The following is a 20,090-nucleotide window of genomic DNA, read 5'->3' as shown; positions in this document are numbered from 1 at the left end:
ATTTACATTGTACTGTAAATCACTTGCGGATCTGCAGCGTTTCTGCACTGCAAAAAACGCTGCGGATCCGCAGGAAATCCGCAACGTGTGCACATACCCTAATTGCTTGGAACCTCCAATAAGAGATCTCACCCTGGGCATGCTCAGAAGGTGAAAAGCAGGACTTAGTCCCAAAAGCGTCTGCTCGCCGCTGCCAAGCACTGGTCTTAATGGCAGAACCTGGAAGAACAGCAGTAACCAGGCGCAGAGTATCTGCCTGAGGCCGGAGACACACTGCTGCGAGATACGGCCGAGTCTCGCTGGTTAAAAGCAAGCTGTGGCACCGGCACTGTGGAGCGGAGCGTGCAGCTCCATGTATTGCTATGCAGCTGCACACTCCGCTCCGGAGTGCCGGTGCCACAGCTTGCTTTTAACCAGCGAGACTCGGCCGTATCTCGCAGCAGTGTGTCTCCGGCCTTAGTCAGACGCTGAGACCGACGTCTCCGCTGAGCAGGCTCCACTGCGGTTGGAGAAGGATGGGAGACCGCAGTGGAGATGGCTCGAGATTCTCCCTGTGCAGAGGCAGGAACTCGACACCTAACATTACCCCCCCTCCCTGGACCTCGCTGCGTTTGAATGCAGCAATGAGCTGCGGAGCTCAAATATGCACAGCAGGCTCCCAGGACCTGTCCTCTGGGCCATAACCCCTCCAATCCACCAAATAAAATTTTTTGCCATGTACCACCTTGCACCCCAAGATAGCGCTCACCTCGTAATCATCCGAAGATGAACCCGATGTCCCGGCAGATGACTCAGAAAACTGGGACATGTATACGGGCTTTAAGAGGGACACATGAAAGGTGTCGGTGATACCCAGGCGTGGAGGAAGGGCCAGACGGTAGACCACAGGGTTAACCTGTTCGAGGACCTTAAAGGGACCCAAGTAGCGAGGTGCAAACTTAGTGGACTCAACTCGCAGCCTGATGTTACGGGCGGAGAGCCACACTAAGTCACCAGGAGCAAAGATCGGAGCTGGGCGCCGATGTGCATCGGCGGAGGACCTCATTCTCTCCTTGGAGGCCCGGATGGCATCCTGAGTGCGGTCCCAAATGTCCCGTGCCTCCACAGCCCAGTCTGCCACCCTGGAGTCGGCAGAAGACACGGGCATAGGCACAGGAACCCTCGGATGCTGACCGTAATTAAGGAGGAATGGAGTCTGACCAGTGCAGTCGGCTACGGCGTTGTTAAGCACAAACTCCGCCCACGATAGCAAGGATGCCCAGTCATCCTGCCTAGCAGAGACAAAATGTCGCAGATATGTGACCAGAGTCTGGTTGGCCCTCTCTACCAACCCATTCGTCTCGGGATGATATGCTGAAGAGAGATTCAACTCAATGCTGAGTAGACGACAAAGCTCTCTCCAGAACCGAGACGCAAACTGGGGACCCCAGTCACTGACAATTTTGTCCGGCATACCGTGTAGGCGAAAGACATGTTTAATAAACAACGCTGCCAGAGCCTGTGCAGAAGGTAGCCGTGGAAGAGGCACCTAATGCACCATTTTGGAAAAATGGTCGGTGATCACCCAAATAATGGTGCAGCCACGGGACTTGGGTAAGCCCACCACAAAGTCCATCCCGACCATCTCCCAGGGCCTGTCTGCCACCGGCATGGGATAAAGTAAGCCAGCTGGCCATTGTCGAGGAGACTTATTTTTGGCGCAGGAGACACACGCCTGAATATAGTCTCCGACATCACGGGCCATATGCGGCCACCAGTACGTCCTCGCCAGAAGCTCAGATGTCCTTTTGGTCCCAAAGTGTCCACCCACCCTGGACGAGTGAGCCCAAGAGAGAACCTCCGGTCGCAAACTTGCTGGCACGAAAGTCTTACCCGGGGGCACAGACTCTAGCGAAACCGGAGCCACGGTCCTCAGACTCTCAGAAGGGACAATAAGCCGAGGTTCCTCCTCCTCCGCTGATGGCACTACGGAGCGGGAGAGAGCATCGGCACGAATGTTCTTCTCCCCGGAGAGGAAATGGAGGGTGAAATGGAGAAGAACAGGGGCCATCTGGCCTGGCGAGAATTTAGCGGCTGGGCAGTCTGAATATAGACCAAGTTCTTGTGGTCAGTGAAAACTTGGAAGGGAAAACGAGCCCCCTCCAAGAGATGTCTCCACTCCGAGAAGGCCAACTTCATAGCTAGCAACTCCCTGTCCCCGATGGAATAATTCCTCTCCGCCGGTGTGAAGGTCTTAGAGAAAAAGAAGCAGGGATGCTTCCGACCTTGAGCATCCTTTTGGAATAGGACTGCTCCAGCACCGACAGATGAGGCATCCACCTCCATTATGAAAGGTTTATCTACATTGGGGCGATGTAGAACGGGAGCACTAGCAAAGTGGGACTTAATAGAGAGGAAGGCCTTGGAGACCTCTTCCGACCACAACTTGGGATTTGCTGCCTTTTTGGTGAGGGCAACCAAAGGAGCTACCAAAGTTGAGAAGTGGGGAATGAACTGGCGATAGTAATTAATGAACCCCATAAAGCGCTGCACTGTTTTGAGAGAATGGGGTTCTTGCCAGTCCATCACAGCCTGTAGCTTGGCAGGATCCATAGCCAATCCTTGGGCCAAGATGATATAGCCCAGGAAAGGCAAAGACTCCTGCTCAAACACACACTTCTCCAACTTGGCATAGAGGGAATTTGCCCGTAGGAGGTTGAAGACTTTGCACACATCTCTCCGGTGGGAGTCTATATCTGGAGAGTAGATGAGAATATCATCCAGGTAGACTACAATCGAGGTGGAGAGCATATCCCGGAAGATATCGTTTACAAAGTCTTGCATTACAAAGCCCAAAGAGCATCACCAGATATTCATAGTGCCCATCCCTGGTGTTAAAAGCCGTCTTCCATTCGTTCCCCCTCACGGATGGGAATCAGGTTGTAAGCACCCCGCAGATCTAGTTTAGTAAACACCCTTGCTCCCCGAAGCCTGTCAAAAAGCTCAGATATCAGGGGCAGAGGGTACTTGTTCTTAACGGTGATGGCGTTAAGACCCCTGTAATCTATGCATGGACGTAATTCTCCGTTCTTCTTCTGCACAAAGAAGAAACCAGCCCCTGCAGGTGACACAGACTTCCTAATGAATCCCTTTGCCAGATTCTCATGGATGTACTGAGACATTGCCTCCATCTCTGGGAGAGACAATAGGTAGACTCGACCCCGGGGAGGCTCAGCACCAGGCAAGAGGTCAATAGGACAGTCATAGGGGCGTTGAGGCGGAAGAGTCTCTGCAGCCCTTTTGGAGAACACGTCCGCATAGGGCCAATATTGCTTGGGGAGAGAGGAGAGATCTGCGGGTACCTCTGTAGTAGCAACCTGAACGCATTCCCTCTGACATCTACCCCCACAAGATTCACTCCATCCCAAAATCCTGCCTGTGGACCACTCAATATGAGGAGAGTGGTACCGTAGCAAAGGTATCCCTAAGAGGACCTCATCAATTCCCTCAGGAATGACGAGCAGAGATATTATCTCCTGATGAGATGGCGACATGGATAGAGTAAATGGGATGGTCTGCTGTGTAATCTGTGAGGGCAGTGTCGACCCATTCACCACTCGTACGGTCACTGGTTGGGCGAGCATCACAAGAGGTATTGCGTGTCGTTGGGCGAAGGCAGAAGACATAAAATTGCCCTCCGCCCTGGAATCCACGCAAACCTCTACCGAATGAGTGGATGGGCCAATGGTAATTGTCCCCTTAAAGGACAATTTGGAGGCAAACGTCGCCGTGTCTAGTGAACTTCCACCTACTACCACTAGACACTGACGTTTCCCCGACCGCTGAGGACATCTGGTGGCAAAATGTCCTGACTGCCGGAAAACATGACAGACCCTAAGTGCACGAGCGGTCCGGGACTTAGGTCCCGCTCGTAGCACCTCCATGGCCTCATGTGACTCAGGTGCCTGGACCGGAGATTCCAAAGGTTTGGCGAAGGTGAGAGCCAGCCGAAACCTCTGCCTACACTGGGCTCGCTCTAACCTCTGCTCGTTAAAACAGAGGTCAATATGAGTAGATACAGCTATTAACTCCTCCAGTGTGGCGGGAATCTCCCTAGTGGCCAGAGCGTCCTTAACATGGTCAGCCAGCCCCCTCCAAAATATAGGGATGAGGGCTTTATCCGACCACTCCAGCTCAGATGCTAAGGTGCGGAAGTGGACGGCAAAATGGCTGACCAAGGACGAGCCCTGAGTCAATGCCAACAGTTGGAGCGCCGTATCATGGGTGACTCGAGGTCCTAAAAAGACCTGTTTCAGAGTGCTCAGAAACAGCAGAGCACTCTGCACCACATGATTGCCACGCTCCCACAGCGGCATAGCCCACTCCAACGCCCTGTCCGACAGGAGAGACATAATGAATCCCACCTTTGCCCGCTCTGTAGGGAAACGTGCAGCCAGGAGCTCGAGGTGTACAGAGCACTGGCTCACGAAACCCCTACATGATTTGCCATCACCAGAGAATTTTTCTGGTAGCGGGAGGCGAGATAGGGTTGGAACAGGAGTGGCAGTGGACAAAGCTGCTGCAGCCACGCTAGCAGCCTGAAAAGCTACTGCGGTAACATCCACAGCTGAGGTTGTGCACTTGAGAGCCGCCAACCTACCCTCCAGCTGCTGGATGTACCGCAAAGATTGCTGTTTGTCCACCATTCCTAGCCAGACCCTGGCGCTAGTATTATGTTAGGGCTAGCGGAATGCACTGAATAAATATAGATGTTATTATTGGTGCGTTCGCAGCCCGGGGTCCACCGTGCACGAGGAACCTGCTGCTACAAATGACGGCACTATATGACGGTTTAAGCGAACTCTGTTACTTCACAGAGTCGCACGGAAACAAGACGCTGTGCCCTGTTAACCCCACAGGATGTTAGGGCTAGCGGAACGCACCGAGTAAATAGAGATGTTTATTATAATGGGTGCGTTCGCAGCCCGGGGTCCACCGTGCAGGAGGAACCTGCTGCTAGCGAATGGCGGCACTGTTTGGCGGTATAGACTAGCTCTGTTACTCCACAGAGAAGCCGTGAAAGGGGAAGCACTGCGCCCTGTTAGCCTCACAGGAGCACAAGCTTACTGCCAAGCTGATAGCAGTCAGTGGTTATGCAACATGCAATCTCCTCACCGGAGAAGCCAGTATTCTAGGGGCTTATTTCAGCCGGGTCCCTGAACACACTCATACAATCTCTTCACCGGAGGTGCCGGTATTCTAGGGGCTGCCTGAACCCACTCATGCATTATCACACTGGCGCAAAGCACATATATGAATTGATACGTGCGGCCATGCGAGCCTTATATAGCTGCAGCAGGAAAAAGACCTTCCTAGAAGGACCAATGAGAGACTGCCATACCTGAGCATGTGACCCTAAATCTCCACTGAGAGATCTTGCCCTGGGCATGCTCAGTGTGTGCAAAGCAGGACTTAGTCCTAGAACCTACAGGACCTTCCTGAAGGGACCAATGGACTTAGCTGCAGTATCTGACCATGTGACCCTCGATCTCCACTGAGAGATCTTACTCAGGGCATGCTCAGAACGAGAAAAGCAGGACTTAGTCCCAGAAGCGTCTGCTCGCCGCTGCCCAGCACTGACTTCAATGGCAGAAGCAGGGAAAGCAGCAGTAACTCTTTGTACAGAGTGGGACTGAGCAAGACACTGGGACCGACGTCTCCGCTGAGCAGGCTCCACTGTGGCAGGAGAAGAATGGGAGACTGCAGCGGAGATGGCCTGAGATTCCCCCTGTTCAGAGGTGGGAACTCGACCCCTCACACAGGAGTTCACAGCTAACTGCCGAGCTGAAGGCAATCTGTGGTCACGCAAACATACAATCTCCTCACCGGAGGTGCCGGCATTCTAGGGGCTCATTTCAGCCGAGTCCCTGAACACACATAAATGTGACCACACTGGTGCATGCACATAACAGATTTGATACTAGCGCATGGCCATGCGGACCCTTTATAGCTGCAGCAGGTACATGACCTTCCAAGAAGGACCAATGAGAGGCTACCACAGAGCTGGAGGACCAATGGGTTTTGCTGCAGTATCAAAGCATGTGACCCTCAACCTCCAATAAGAGATCTCACCCTGGGCATGCTCAGAAGGTGAAAAGCAGGACTTAGTCCCAAAAGCGTCTGCTCGCCGCTGCCAAGCACTGGTCTTAATGGCAGAACCTGGAAGAACAGCAGTAACCAGGCGCAGAGTATCTGCCTGAGTCAGACGCTGAGACCGACGTCTCCGCTGAGCAGGCTGGAGAAGGATGGGAGATGGCTCGAGATTCCCCCTGTGCAGAGGTGGGAACTTGACACCTAACACATTGCCTAAAAGAACAATTTACATTTTACTCAAAAATATACAGTACCTGTAAAGAGAAAAATCAGACAAACTTAAAATTTTGCAGTGGTCTCTTAATTTTTGCCAGAGCTGTATGTGTATTATTCAAAGACTATCACTCCCATTTTCTGTGTTCTGCAGCACTGCAGTAATCCACCACACTCTGTTTACAGTTCTCCACTCTTTTAGTCTTTTCTTTCACAGCCTCTAATGATGAGCTGTGCGCTCTGACTGCCTCCATCTAGGCTGTTTTCCTTACTTAATCTTTTACAGTGGCTATGATAGTTCCTTCCAATTTAATGTACTAGACCATGATGTCATATCTGCAAAACATCATGGGATGCTTGCGCGTACTGTGATGCCTCTGTGTTTGGGAATGTGTGAAATGGCAAAAATCCAATCGAGAATTGTTTGAATTAGTTGAGAACTGCAAATTTAATGAAATTCGATATAAAGGAACACTCCAACATTTTTTATTTACCGTATTTCAGCACTGGAATTGTGCTACTAATCTAAGGTTCCTGCCCCAGTCTTGTACTTACCAGCCACCGTCTTCAGCTCTTCCCGATGCCACTCCGGTCCCATTCTGCCATCTTGTGACCACAACTTCTGATTGAGGTCAGAGGTGAATTCGGAGGTAAAGATCACAAGCTCTCAGTGTAAGTCTATGAGGGACTCGTTCTGGTTCTCATAGACTTATATAGAGTTGTGACTTTTGGATCGCCCAGCAAACAGTGGAGCGATCTGGCAGGTCACAAACTGTTGGAGACTAGTGATAAGCGAGTGTACTCGTTGCTTGGGTTTTCCTGAGCACGCTCGGGTGGTCTCCGAGTATTTTTTAGTGCTCGTAGATTTAGTTTTTTTTGACGCAGCTGCATTATTTACGGCTGCTAGCCAGCCGGAGTACATGTGAGGGGTGCCTGGTTGCTAGGGAATCCCCACATGTATTGAAGCTGTCTAACAGCTGTAAATCATGCAGCTGAGGCAAGGAAAACTAAATCTCCGAGCAGTTAAATCTCCGAGCAACGAGTATACTGCTCATCACTGTTGGAGACTAATGCTGGGAACAGATGAAGACAGAGGCTGGTAAGTATGAGATTAAGTGCTGGTAACTTAGATTAGTAGCACCACTCCAGCACTGCAGTAAAAACCCTGCGGGAGTGGTGCTTTAAAGTTGATTCACAGCAGATCGACTCAATCATTTCTAATTGTTACACATTACATGGCTTGGTAACTAGTCAAGTGGTGCCTTGCTAATGTTCTCTGTCAGTCTTACCTCTTTTGATACCAAATAACAAAAACAAACCATAAAACAATACTTATGAAGAAAAAAATGTTAAGCTCACCCTTTGGCATCCTTGGACAGCAGGATCCACACCGTTGCATGGAGCCGCCCTGGCCTGGCAGATACAAGTCCAAATACACAGTAATCTCCAGCGATTTCAGGCAGGAAGGTAAGTATAAAAATTATTCCTATATTTCTTTAATGAAAATAGCATATTACAGGCAGTGGATTCCTCAGTGGATGGTAAAAAATCTGACGCGTTTCAACTCAGAAGAATCTTAATGATTAAGACTCTTCTGAGTTGAAATGCGTCGGATATTTTACCATCCACTGGGGTATCCACTGACTGTAATATGCTTTTTTAATGAAAGAAATACAATAATAATTTTTATACTTACCTTCCTGCCTGAGATCGCTGGAGATTACTGTGTACATAAGTCGATACTTGGGTCACAACTGACCTTGTCCTCTATCTGACATGCAGTGAATACATTCAACCACTGTACTCAGTGTAAGTGATAATGGTAAATTTCCAGAAAGCATGAAAATAGAGCGTTGTCACATATTGAGACTGCTGCTTAGTAAATATCACAACTAAAAAGTAATCAGTAGGCACAGTAAACTGTATTTTATTTTAACACTACTTGTAAGGCTCTCGTCTCTAGTCTTCACATCTTGTTAAGCGCTACAATTGGCCTCTCCTATGCCAAGGTATTTGGTTTGCGTCATTGGTATACATAGTAGACTAAGCTTAAAGGTACCTTCACACTAAGCGATGCTGCAGTGATATCGACAACGATGCCGATCGCTGCAGCGTCGCTGTGTGGTCGCTGGAGAGCTGTCACACAGACACCTCTCCAGCGACCAATGATACCGAAGTCCCCGGGTAACCAGGGTAAACATCGGGTTGCTAAGCGCAGGGCCGCGCTTAGTAACCCGATGTTTACCCTGGTTACCAGTGTAAATGTAAAAAATCAAACACTACATACTTACATTCGCGTCCCCCGGCATCCGCTTCCCTGCACTGTGTAAGCGCCGGCCCTAAAGCACAGCTACGACGTCACCGCTGTGCTTTGCTTTCCGGCCAGCACTGACACATTCAGTGCAGGAAGCTCTGAGCAGCAGCGCGGACGCCGGGGGACATGACAGACATCAGAGGGTGAGTATGTAGTGTTTTTTTTTTTACTTTTACAATGGTAACCAGGGTAAATATCGGGTTACTAAGCGCGGCCCTGCGCTTAGTAACCCGATATTTACCCTGGTTTTTATTGTAAAACATCGCTGGCATCTTTGCTTTTGCTGTCAAACACAACGATACACGCCGATCTGACGACCAAATAAAGTTCTGAACTTTGAGCAACGACCAGCGATATCACAGCGGGATCCTGATCGCTGCTGCGTGTCAAACACAACGATATCGCTATCCAGGACGCTGCAACGTCACGGATCGCTGTCGTTATCGCTGCAAAGTCGTTTAGTGTGAAGGTACCTTAAGGGAAAAGTATACTGTAAAAAGAAATGTTTGTTTTTTTCGAATAGTACAGTATACTGTGCCTTACGCAATTTTTTGTACAATAATTGTTTAGCAATATATTCTGCTGTTATAATTAAAGTATTCCTACATAATTCTATGATCTACTATTCCTGATGTATCTACATACTGATTTCGTTATAAACAGATTGCATGAATTTCTACCTGACAATGCAAACTTGGACAATGTTGGTAACTGACAGTGAATTGTCCGGATGTCAGATACACAGAGAGATGCATCATCTCTACAGGCTACAAAGAGTCAGAGTGCAACGAAGCATGTAGTTACTGCAGCAAAATGGTGGGAGGTGAAGAGGGAGACTGGGGGTGGGGAAGACACAAGGGGGTAACAGCCGTGCCCCTACTGTGAGAAGAGACTGAGGGAATAGGGTAGCATGCCCCCCGAGAGCAAAAGTGCAGCGGTAGCCTCTCAATTAGAGTCACTCTAATGAAATTAAAAGCCATTAGATCATTCACCGCTGAGGCCTGCAAGTTACCTACATGTCAAAGGAATTTGGCTAAGCCAACAGGATGAGAGGGGCCTCGTGAGCTAGGATGTCTCCCTTGCTGGCGAGACTTGGCTTCTGCTGACGCCAAATGTTATAATGGTGATGTACATGTAGCCATCCATTTTTAATGAAAACAGAGGTATTTTCTTTACACCTATGTAATTGAAGGTCTTAGATGTCTTATTTTTATGAGACGCTCAGTACGGCAGTAAAATCATAGAATAAAATCTGTTTTTATTTTGTAGAAACTTCCCAGCTTTGCCCAGTCTGTCAATATCAAGAAATATATTTACCTTCTATAACACCAATATGTATGTGTGCCATGTCTTTTCAATTGGAGCACTTAATGCTTCTATGACATATTAAAGGAATTAATTACATTGTGATTATATAACAAAGTTCATACATAGTTATAAGGGGTTAATCCATTATTCTAGAAAAGTGGGGATGACATGTGTGAATTTGACCAACTCTGCATGCAGAACAATGAACTCAGATTCAACCTGAAATAGTAGGCAGCTTATGTTTCAGGTCTGTTAGTCACCATTAGGACAAGATAGGGAAACCATGCACCTGATTCATTAAAGAGTTCCTGTCATGTCCTCAAACACAGATATAGGAGTAGTCTGCATGTTACTAGTGTTACAATGCTGTCTGGTTGCCTTACTGAAAATGCGACTGCAAGGAGAAAATTAACTTTATTCCTTCTTGGAGCTGCCGTCTTTCAGTCACGGAGGCATGTCAGATCAGCTACAGTCATTGCTTGCAGCATTGTGAGCGGCAGTTGTGAGCATGTCATGGCACTATGATTGACAGCTCGCTCTGCACAGATGTGCTGCAGAGCGAGCCGTCAACCAAAGTGTTGGGGTGTGCTTACAGCTGCCTCTCACTATGTATTGTGTGGTGACTGGATTCACTTTGGGCACACCTCTATGACTGAAAGCTGTCGGCTTCAGGGAGGAAATAAGTTGTTTTTCTTCCAGTAATGGTGCTTTCATGGACAGTTTGTAATGCTTTTAACCTGCAGATTAACCCTTTATCTGGAGGTTAATATTGTTTGGGGGCATGACAGATTCCCTTTAAACTGGCATTGCGCTGGAATAAGATGCACCTAATTCATTAAGAGGCACATGCAGGGCCGGCGTTAGGGGCAGGCAGACTAGGCAGCTGCCTGGGGCCCCCGCTGCCCTAGGGGCCCCCAGCCAGGGGCAGACATACTGTTGATGGCACTGCTACAGGGCCCAGAGGTGGAGGGGGGCCCCTGCAGGCAGGCCCGGTATCATGCAGGGTCGGGCCCCTCTCACTCCCTCCTGTAATCATGGAACACCGAGTGTCGGGGAGAGAGCGGGGCGCGAAGTGCAGGAGATCAAAAAGGGGGCGTGTCATGCAGGGAGAGACGCTGGCCAATGAACGCTTTCCTTACCTCACAGTGACCAGACTGAGGAGAGCGCTCACTGGCTGCCGTCTGTCCCCCTGCATGGCGTGTCCTAATGGTGAGTACTCGCCTACAGTCAGGGGCCCCGGCTGCACAGCAAATAGAGACATCAGTGGAGGAAGAGCAGGACTTAGAGGGGGTCTTCTGCTCCCTCCACTGTTCTGTTCAGAGCAGGCTGCAGCGTCTCCAGTCCTCACAGAGAAGAGATGGGGGAGGAGCTCACTGCAGGGGCAGCACGGCAGCAAAATGTATGCTGTGAAGTGACCTGAAAAGTAGTGTGCAGTTATAGTGCTCTTTATAACTTATCTCTTTAGAATTTTAGTCATGGAACTTTTTGAATTTGAGTCTTTTCCTCCCTTACTGGGAATTTATCATCAGGTGCTGTCTGCTCTGTGCCCCATCCCCCACAGTGGGGTCTGCAGCCCTCTCCAGCTGAACTGACCTGCAGGGCTCATCTGATCACCTATACAAGATTAGTATGTATGTATGTATATGCTTGTATATGCATGTGTGCATCTGTGTGTATCTATGTGTGTGTGTGTATCTGTGTATGTACGGTATATGTGTGTATGTATGGTATAGTTGTATGGCTGTGTGTGTATGCATGTACAGTATGTGTGTATCTGTGTATGTGAAATAAATTTGTATGGATATATGGTATATATGTATGTTTATGTGCATGTACATACAGTATATGTGTATGTATATGTGTGTACGGTATGTGTATATACTGTATGTGTGTATGTACGGTACGTGTATGTGTATCTGTATGTTCGGTATATGTGTGTGTATGCATGTACGGTATATGTATGTATGTACGGTATGTGCATTTGGGTGTATTTTATATGTATGTACGGTATGTGTGTACTATATGTATATAACTGTATCTGTGTATGTACGGTATATGTGTGTGTATCTGTGTGTATGTACGGTATATGTGTGTACGGCATTTGTGTGAATGTACGGTGTATGCATGTGTGTATGTACGGTATGTGTATGTATGATGGTATTTGTATGTGTATCTGTGTGTACGTACGGTGTATGTATGTGTATTTGTGTGTATGTATGGTATATGTATGTACGGTATGTGTATACTATCTGTGTATATAACTGTATGTGTGTATGCATGTAAGGTGTATGTCTGTGTATGTACGGTATGTGTATCTGTGTGTATGTACGGTGTATGTATTTACAGTATATGCCGGAACAAAAATCATTGTTCTCATCAGCACATCGCCGAGTTAAAACTGCAGATATTCTGCTAAGATGATATTGTATGGGGACAGATTGATTTACTAGTGATCATTCTGTCCCCAGCCAGTGTAAAGAGGCTGGAAACAAGTGGCGAATGACTTCAATATTGTTGATCACGCTCGTTTAGTGGCCTGAAATCAGCGCATGTAGCTACAACCAAAATGTTTCTGTTGGTGCAATATGTTAGCATTTGGGGCCCCATTTTAAACTTTTGCCTAGGGCCCCACTTTGCCTAAAACCGGCCCTGGGCACATGCCAATTAATGTATGAGGTACATCTTACAACTGTTAGAAACTGGAGTAACATTTCTGACATGACTCTGCCACGCACTGTCTCATTATAGCTCTGCCCACTTGAAAGACTTATCTGAAAACGACAAACACTGAAATTACTAACATTTTTATGAAACTTTGTGTTATGCAAAAATATTGCAACATTGGAGGATGTTTTATGCCAGAATTCTGGAGAACAAAAACAGCTTCATGAATCCGGCTCTATGTCTTCATGGACGAAGGCTTGATGACATGAATACATCTATCTGACATGTGAAATAAGCTTTAAAGGGTTTGTGCGGAGTTACAGTCATAGCTGAAAGTGTTAACACCCTTGAAATTGTTCCAGAAAAGGAAGTATTTCTCCCAGAAAATTATTGCAATTACACGTTTTGTTATCCATGTTTATTTCCTTTGTGTGTGTTTGAATGACACAAAAGAAAAAGTAGAAAAAAGGCAAACTGGACATAATTTTACACAAAACCCCCAAAATGGGACAGACAAAATTGTTGGTACCTTTCCAAAATTGTTGGTACCTTTCCAAAATTGTGGGTAAACAACTTTATTTCACTCATGTGATGCTCGTTCAAACACACCTGTGGCAAGTAACAGGTGTGGGCAATATGAAAATCACACCTGAAACCAGATAAAAAGGGGAGAATTGGCTCAATCTTTGCATTGCATGTCTGTGTGCCACAATAAGCATGGAGAATAGAAAGATGAGAAGAGAACTGTCTGAGGACTTGAGAACCAAAAATGTTGAAAAATAATAAAAATCTCAAAGTTACAAGTACATCTCCAGAGATCTTGATGTTCCTTTGTCCATGGTGCGCAACATAATCAAAAAATTTAAAACCCATGGCGCTGTAGCTAATCACACTGGATGTGGACAGCAGAGAAAAATTGATGAAAGACTGCAACACAGGATAGTCTGGATAGTGGATAAGCAGCCTCAGTTCCAAGTTCCAATGAAATTCAAGCTGTCCTGCAGGCTCAGGGTGCATCAGTGTATGCTCGGACTATCCATTGACATTTGAATGAAATGCTATAGCTGGAGACCTATAAAAGTAGACTGCAGTTTACCAAAGTATACGTGAGTAAGCAAAAATCCTTCTTGGAAAGCATCTCGTGGACAGATTAGAGCTTTTTGGTAAAGAACATCAATCTACTCTGCTTACTTATAACAGAAAGAGGCCTGCAATAAAAAGAACACAGTACCTATGGTTGAGGTTCAAAGATGTTCTGGGGTTGGTTTGTTGCATCTGGCACTGAGTGCCTTGTCTATGTGCAGGGCATCTAAAAATCTGGAGATTACCAAACGATTCTTAACTCTAAGAAAAAAGAGCATACTAATACCAAGGATCACTCATAAATAAAATAATGAGTCTTTATTGACATACAAATACTCTCCAAAGATAGAAACATTAAAAACCATAACAGGTATAAAGAACATGAGCGCCCATAATAAGGCTGCTGATCACCCCCCCCCCCCTTAGTGTAAACACCACTCCTTGTGTCTTCCCAGCAACAAAATAATGTTCAAAGATTTTAATTGCAAGTCATACCCAGTAGATACAGTGCTTGGAACACCTGCCCCTGCCTCGCCCACTGAATAGCGTAGATGCAGGACTTAATAACTGTGCTGTTGCATATAAATAAACAAGAAAGGTAGTTGCCACCTATGCACAATCAGATTATAGCGCCAGTCAGATAAATGTGCGAACAACACAGAAATAGAGGATTCTGACACCTGGATGCAAATTCCAGGTGTAGAATGATAAACAGGTGCACAGATTATAAGAGGTTGCCACTGAACACATCAAGCTAACCAAGCCAGTCAAATAAATGTGTAGATATGCAGAAATCAATTAGAAAATATTAGCTCCTAGATGTAACCACTGCACAATATATCTCAAAAGGGTACAGGTTCCAGAAAATTCATAAATAACAACTGGGCAATGACCCATGGAAATATATCATACTACCTGTACCCATGGATACGCCTAACATGTGCAATGTGAGCCCTGTAGGCACTTGAAAATAAGTCAATTAGCTGGGAAGAGACAACAAGGAGGAGGGGGGCGAGCAAAAGGTGCCCTAACGATTTTTGGCCTCAATGTAGTGCGCAGTGTCAGAAAGCTGGATTTGCGTCCTAGGTCATGGGTCTTCCAGTAAGACAATGACCCCAAACATACTACAGGAAGCACCCAGAAATGGATGGAAGCAAAGTGTTAGAGAGTTCTGAAGTAGCCAACGATTTTGTTCGGTCCATTTTTGGGGGGTTTTGAGTGAAATTATGTCCAATTTGCCTTTTTCTCTATTTTTTTTGTGTTGTTCCTATACACGCTATTGAAATAAACATATGTGTAACAAAAGGTGTAATTGCAATAATTTTCTGGTAGAAATACTTCATTTTCTGGAAAAATTTCCAGGGTGCCAACACTTTCGGCGATAACTGTAAACTACAAGTCTGCAGTCACTTTATGTGACTGCAGACTTGTGAATCTTCACATTGTGTGCACTGTATGCCCTGTGGATTCTCCGATTCCGGCAATTTCCATACTTCCGTCGACATTGCAGCAAAACTGTATCCGGCCTCCACTTGCATTGAGCAGGGCAGCACCCATCTAGTCGTATGTTACTGCATGTATGCAAATCACACATTTGTGGTCAGGCGCCCACCTCTCCTGACAATGGAGAAACCTCACAGATCACAGTGCGCTTGATGTGATGATTCACAAGTCTACAGTCACACAGAGTGACTGCAGACTTGTAGCTCAAGACTGGACAACCACTTTTAGACTTTTTCTTTATTACCAATATGTCACTGTTGAATACTGAAAATGTACATTCCCTATATAGTATGCAAAACAAATTACAGTACACAGTTACAGGGGATGTGCAATCAATGAGTTAACATTTATTTTCAAATCCCAGATTTATTTCTTTTTTTAAAGTTAACATAATTGCCTTGAAAGAGAGGGCAAAAGCCTATTTCTGCACCTGGCACCTAACCCTAAGAATAGTTACTCTTCCAGATTCTGTAAACTTTATGGATTTTCCTATTCAGAGGTGGAAATCTTTGCAGGTCTAAAAAGGGGCATTCGTTGACATCAGTTAACCCTTAACAAAAGGAAGATTGAATGATGCCATAGAATTTCTTAAACATTTCTTATAGAAAATATCTGTATCCTGTGGTCAATCACATCTGAACTAACCCAAAATAATTATGAGATGTTCATCCAATTTATTAATGGTAGAAAAAAAGTATTTGCCTCTATGTGCAGTCTAATGTGCCTCCAATTTGTCTTGTAGGCAGTGTTGGACTGGGGTGCCGAGGGCCCACCAGAAACATTGTATTTGGGGGCCCACTTTTCACCTGCATACAAATATTACACTGCTCTCTTTCACAAATTTACCTACTACTCTATATAATAATAAACTGGGTAGTTTGGTTAATGAATGATGAGATGCTGCTTTTTTCTATACAGAGTAAATCAAGTGAATTATGCCAAGTACTGACCACCATACAATGGGGTTGGGGGCCCATATCTGCACAGGGGCCCACTGGGGGATTCCCCTGTTCCCCTATGGGCCAGTCCGAGCCTGCTTGTAGGTATTGAGTATTGGGTATTACTAGTAGTGATGTACTCACATGCTATAGTTTCTGTATATCGTTTAGCAACTCTGCTGCAAAAAACGCCACATGTGAATACATGACATTGATCTCTCTGTCTCAATAGTTACTTACTACAAGTAAACCCAGCATAGTCTGAGCCTGAAGTGATATTCCCATCAGGGTTTGTTCAGATGAGCATGCTATACAGACGTGTGCAATCCAAGCAAAACATCTGACAACACACTGACCCTTGTAATTCAATAGGACTGTTCAGATAACAGTTTTTTGACATGGACCGGGTGTCTTCATGAAAAAAGCGCTTATGCGCTATTCTCTTCCGTATCTCATATGAGACTTGTCTATACAAGTCTAGGGTGCGATAAAAAATTTAGAACCCGTATGGATTATCTGTATAGCATCCAATTATTGCTGTTATTAACCTAGGAAACTATATTCGAGAATTTACATTTTAACATATTAATCTATAAATACGCTTGCCACATATGTTAAATGGATGTCACATGAATTTACAATACGGACACACGGGTTATAATATAGATGAAAACCATCTGAGTTTTCTGGATGATAATTGAATGCTTGTCTGACCTTGGCCTCAAACTGTGAACTATTTTTTGTTAAAATCCATTTGATAGGTTAGCCCAGGTAGAAAACAGATAGAAGGGAATTGTGGCATTACAGGCGCAGACAGATGGACGTATAACACAGACGACGATCGCATCGCAGTGCTTAGACTGGTTCTCGGCTATCTTGACCCGAGCGTTGCTGCCTGTATTTCTGTGCAGCTCTCACGCCGTCATCCCGTCCAAGGATTGCAATGCTATCATCGTCCGAGGTATATGGATGTCTCTCTGTGCCCTAAATCAGATTTCCTAAGGTTTGTTTGTAGCCTGTAACCCTGGAGACACATAGGTCTGCATGGCAACTGTGGACTCAATTGTTTGATCTGTTATTTTGGAAACAGCAGAGCATTAAAAAATGGTTACAAACTGGCACATGCTTTTTATTGTAGTACTTCTAGGAAGCAGCTACTTTCACCAAAGTGGACAAGTATAAGGCTAGGTTCACATAAATTATTAAAAAAATATATCATTTTATTGACATCAATTAAAGCATAAATTTAAATTATTTTCAAGAAGAATTTATGAAGGATCAAATGGAGGAGTGAAACAGGATAACAAAATTAATAAATCTCAAGTGAGATTGTAGACAATACATTTAGATACTGATTTTTGTATTTGGATAAAATTGGGCGTTCTTCTCTCGTTTCTATTTTGCAACCATTTGTCTGATCCTTTTTTTTAAATTTAAGGCAATAGACGATCTGAACTTTTATAACGAGTTAGGGAAAAACGGATAATACCCAGATAGAACACTGAAGTCTGAGTCTGATCCACAAAACAGATGAGAATAGGACATGCTATGAGTCTCACAGACTTTTTAAAATGAATGTGTGTATGGATCAATGAAGCTGTATGGGTCTAGTCACTGTCCATTTAAAAAAAAAAAAAGACAATGGATGTGTGAATGTAGCCTTACATTGATATGTTAGAAATTCAGAAAATAATAAATATGTATATATATATATATATATATATATATATATATATATATATATATATATATATATATCCATACAAACAAGTGGAGTCTTGCAGTTTATCCATTGAATGCTATCACCGAAACATTCCATTCACATGCTTATGGAAAAACGTAGTCACGTAAGAGCTTTCTTCTGTACGCTTCAGGATCAGTGTTGGATTTGTTCCTTTCATTCCTTTCCATCAAATTTAGAATAAAAGGATGAAAAGTCAGTTGCTAACTTAACTTGTGGTCTCGCAATAGGAAACATTCTGCTTTATTATACGATGATAATATGTAATAATATTGTGTTCTCTATTTTAGATCATCCTGAATTCCATGCACAAATACCAACCTCGGCTTCATATAGTTAAAGCAGATGAAAACAATGGATTTGGGTCCAAAAACACTGCTTTCTGTACCCACGTATTCTCTGAGACGGCATTTATAGCTGTAACATCTTACCAAAACCACAAGGTAAAAACTTTTTACTAATAACTCGGTTCTCTTGCTTCAAGCAATATTAAACTGACGCTTTTGTGGCACACAAATAAGGAAATAAATGAAATAGCACAGCGGCTGCTACTACTTCCATCTGTCAGAAGACACAGAATATGCTGCAGTCATAGACCCCGATCTCCAAAGGATCTCACAAATAAATGTAAAGATAAAACAACTATTTGTGTTACTCTGGGTAGGCGGTGAAAGAGTTAATGAAAAAAATCTCTCATCCAAAGGTCCTTTTCTGAGCTGCCAAGTGTCTTAGGCTTATGCACACATTTTACGGGTTTCTGGAAAGAAGCACAGCCAGCCAATCCTTTTTTCTTCTCTAACATCTGTATATAAAGTGAACTATTTTGCCCATGTGGAGAAATGTTAAAATGTAGAAAGAAATAAAATAAAAATATATACAGACCCCTGGAAAAAATTTTACATTCACGTATTATGTTAACATTGGAGGGGAAAATTATAAAGTGCCTCTACTGTGATCTGAACTGACTGACAACTGGGCCAAATAATGCAGCATATTTTTATCTTATCAATATATTTAATGCATCAATGTTCTCTAGCAATGTGCTTTACGCATGTTCTCAAATATGTTTTTGTGCATCCTGAGATTTTTTCTTTGTGCAACTTTTTCTTGTAGCCATTTGCAGCAAAAATACCCAACAACTTGCAAGTGGAAATTCACCTAAGCCTTTAAAAATGTTATGATTATCTTCAGTCTCTTACAGATATGTCAGGCAACTCATAAAACACAATCATCAACATTGAAATTGCAACACCTAAAGTGTTAGCTTTATTTTAATCCAAGTGGGTGTCTTCCCCATTATGATCTTGACCAATCATAAGCAGGCAGCAACGTTCAAAGGCAAGAAGAGCACAAAACGCACCACAATAGCTTACAGCAGGATGTAATTACACTAATGTCTGTTGTGCTCCAGCAACTTGTGTGATTGGTTGTCATTACATCTCACACAGGAGACGTTTGTTCTGGGCTCCTTCTGTGTGAGATGTAGTGAGATCCTGCTCTGATCTCACTGCAGAGGGAGAACAAACTGAGCACAGCAGACAAAAGTGTAATAATTGCCACATCTCTGGATGGACAGCCTGGGTGGGAGGGGATACAGCAGAGGTAACCTTGCTAGAAGAGGAGGAGAGGTGATATAAGTGGAAGAGCTAAACTCAGCTTTGCTGCCCCTCCCCCTTTACCGGCTGTATCATTACATCTCACACAGTGAGAAACCTAAGCTACTGTGGGGAGTGTTCATTTTCTGCTATTTTCAGCCTGCTTATGATTGGTTAGCATCATAGAGGAAAAAAATGTACACACCCCCAGTGAAATCTCTCTAATAACACCTACTTGCACGTAAAAAAGTTAACTCATTAGGTGCCAAATATTTTCATTGCTAATATCTCAGCAACAAAGAAGTGAAATGAAAAAAAAAAACAAAAAAAAAACAAATACCTGTTATTCCACTTTGTAGCCTCTATTGCATTGTGTTTCCAGTTCAATGTGAACATTTTGATGAAAGGTTCTCTTTGATGAAACAACATTTTCAAAGCCTTGTGATTTATTCAGTATAGAATATGATTGACATTCACAGAAATACATGCACTTATACACCTTGGCATGTTATCAATGAGGTTATTAACCCCTATCCTCTGCAAACAATTTTCGTTTTTGTAGGGCCGGCCCGAACGTATAGACAAACTAGGCGGCCGCC

The 20,090-nt window shown here is 44.6% G+C and overlaps 1 protein-coding gene across 1 annotated transcript in view; it reads left to right on the top strand.

The window, feature by feature from the left end:
• Positions 1–20,090, top strand: part of TBX5 (T-box transcription factor 5) — a 140,566-nt gene that overhangs the window by 84,073 nt on the left and 36,403 nt on the right. Inside the window, exon 7 of the mRNA XM_077296451.1 lies at positions 18,187–18,339. Within this exon, the coding sequence (XP_077152566.1) occupies positions 18,187–18,339 (153 nt within the window). The remainder of the gene's footprint in view (positions 1–18,186; positions 18,340–20,090) is intronic.

Source organism: Ranitomeya variabilis, chromosome 1, assembly GCF_051348905.1.
Source record: "Ranitomeya variabilis isolate aRanVar5 chromosome 1, aRanVar5.hap1, whole genome shotgun sequence".
Lineage (NCBI taxonomy): Eukaryota > Metazoa > Chordata > Amphibia > Anura > Dendrobatidae > Ranitomeya > Ranitomeya variabilis.
Note: the sequence above shows the minus strand (reverse complement) of the source record. Positions and strands in the feature narration are given on the sequence as shown.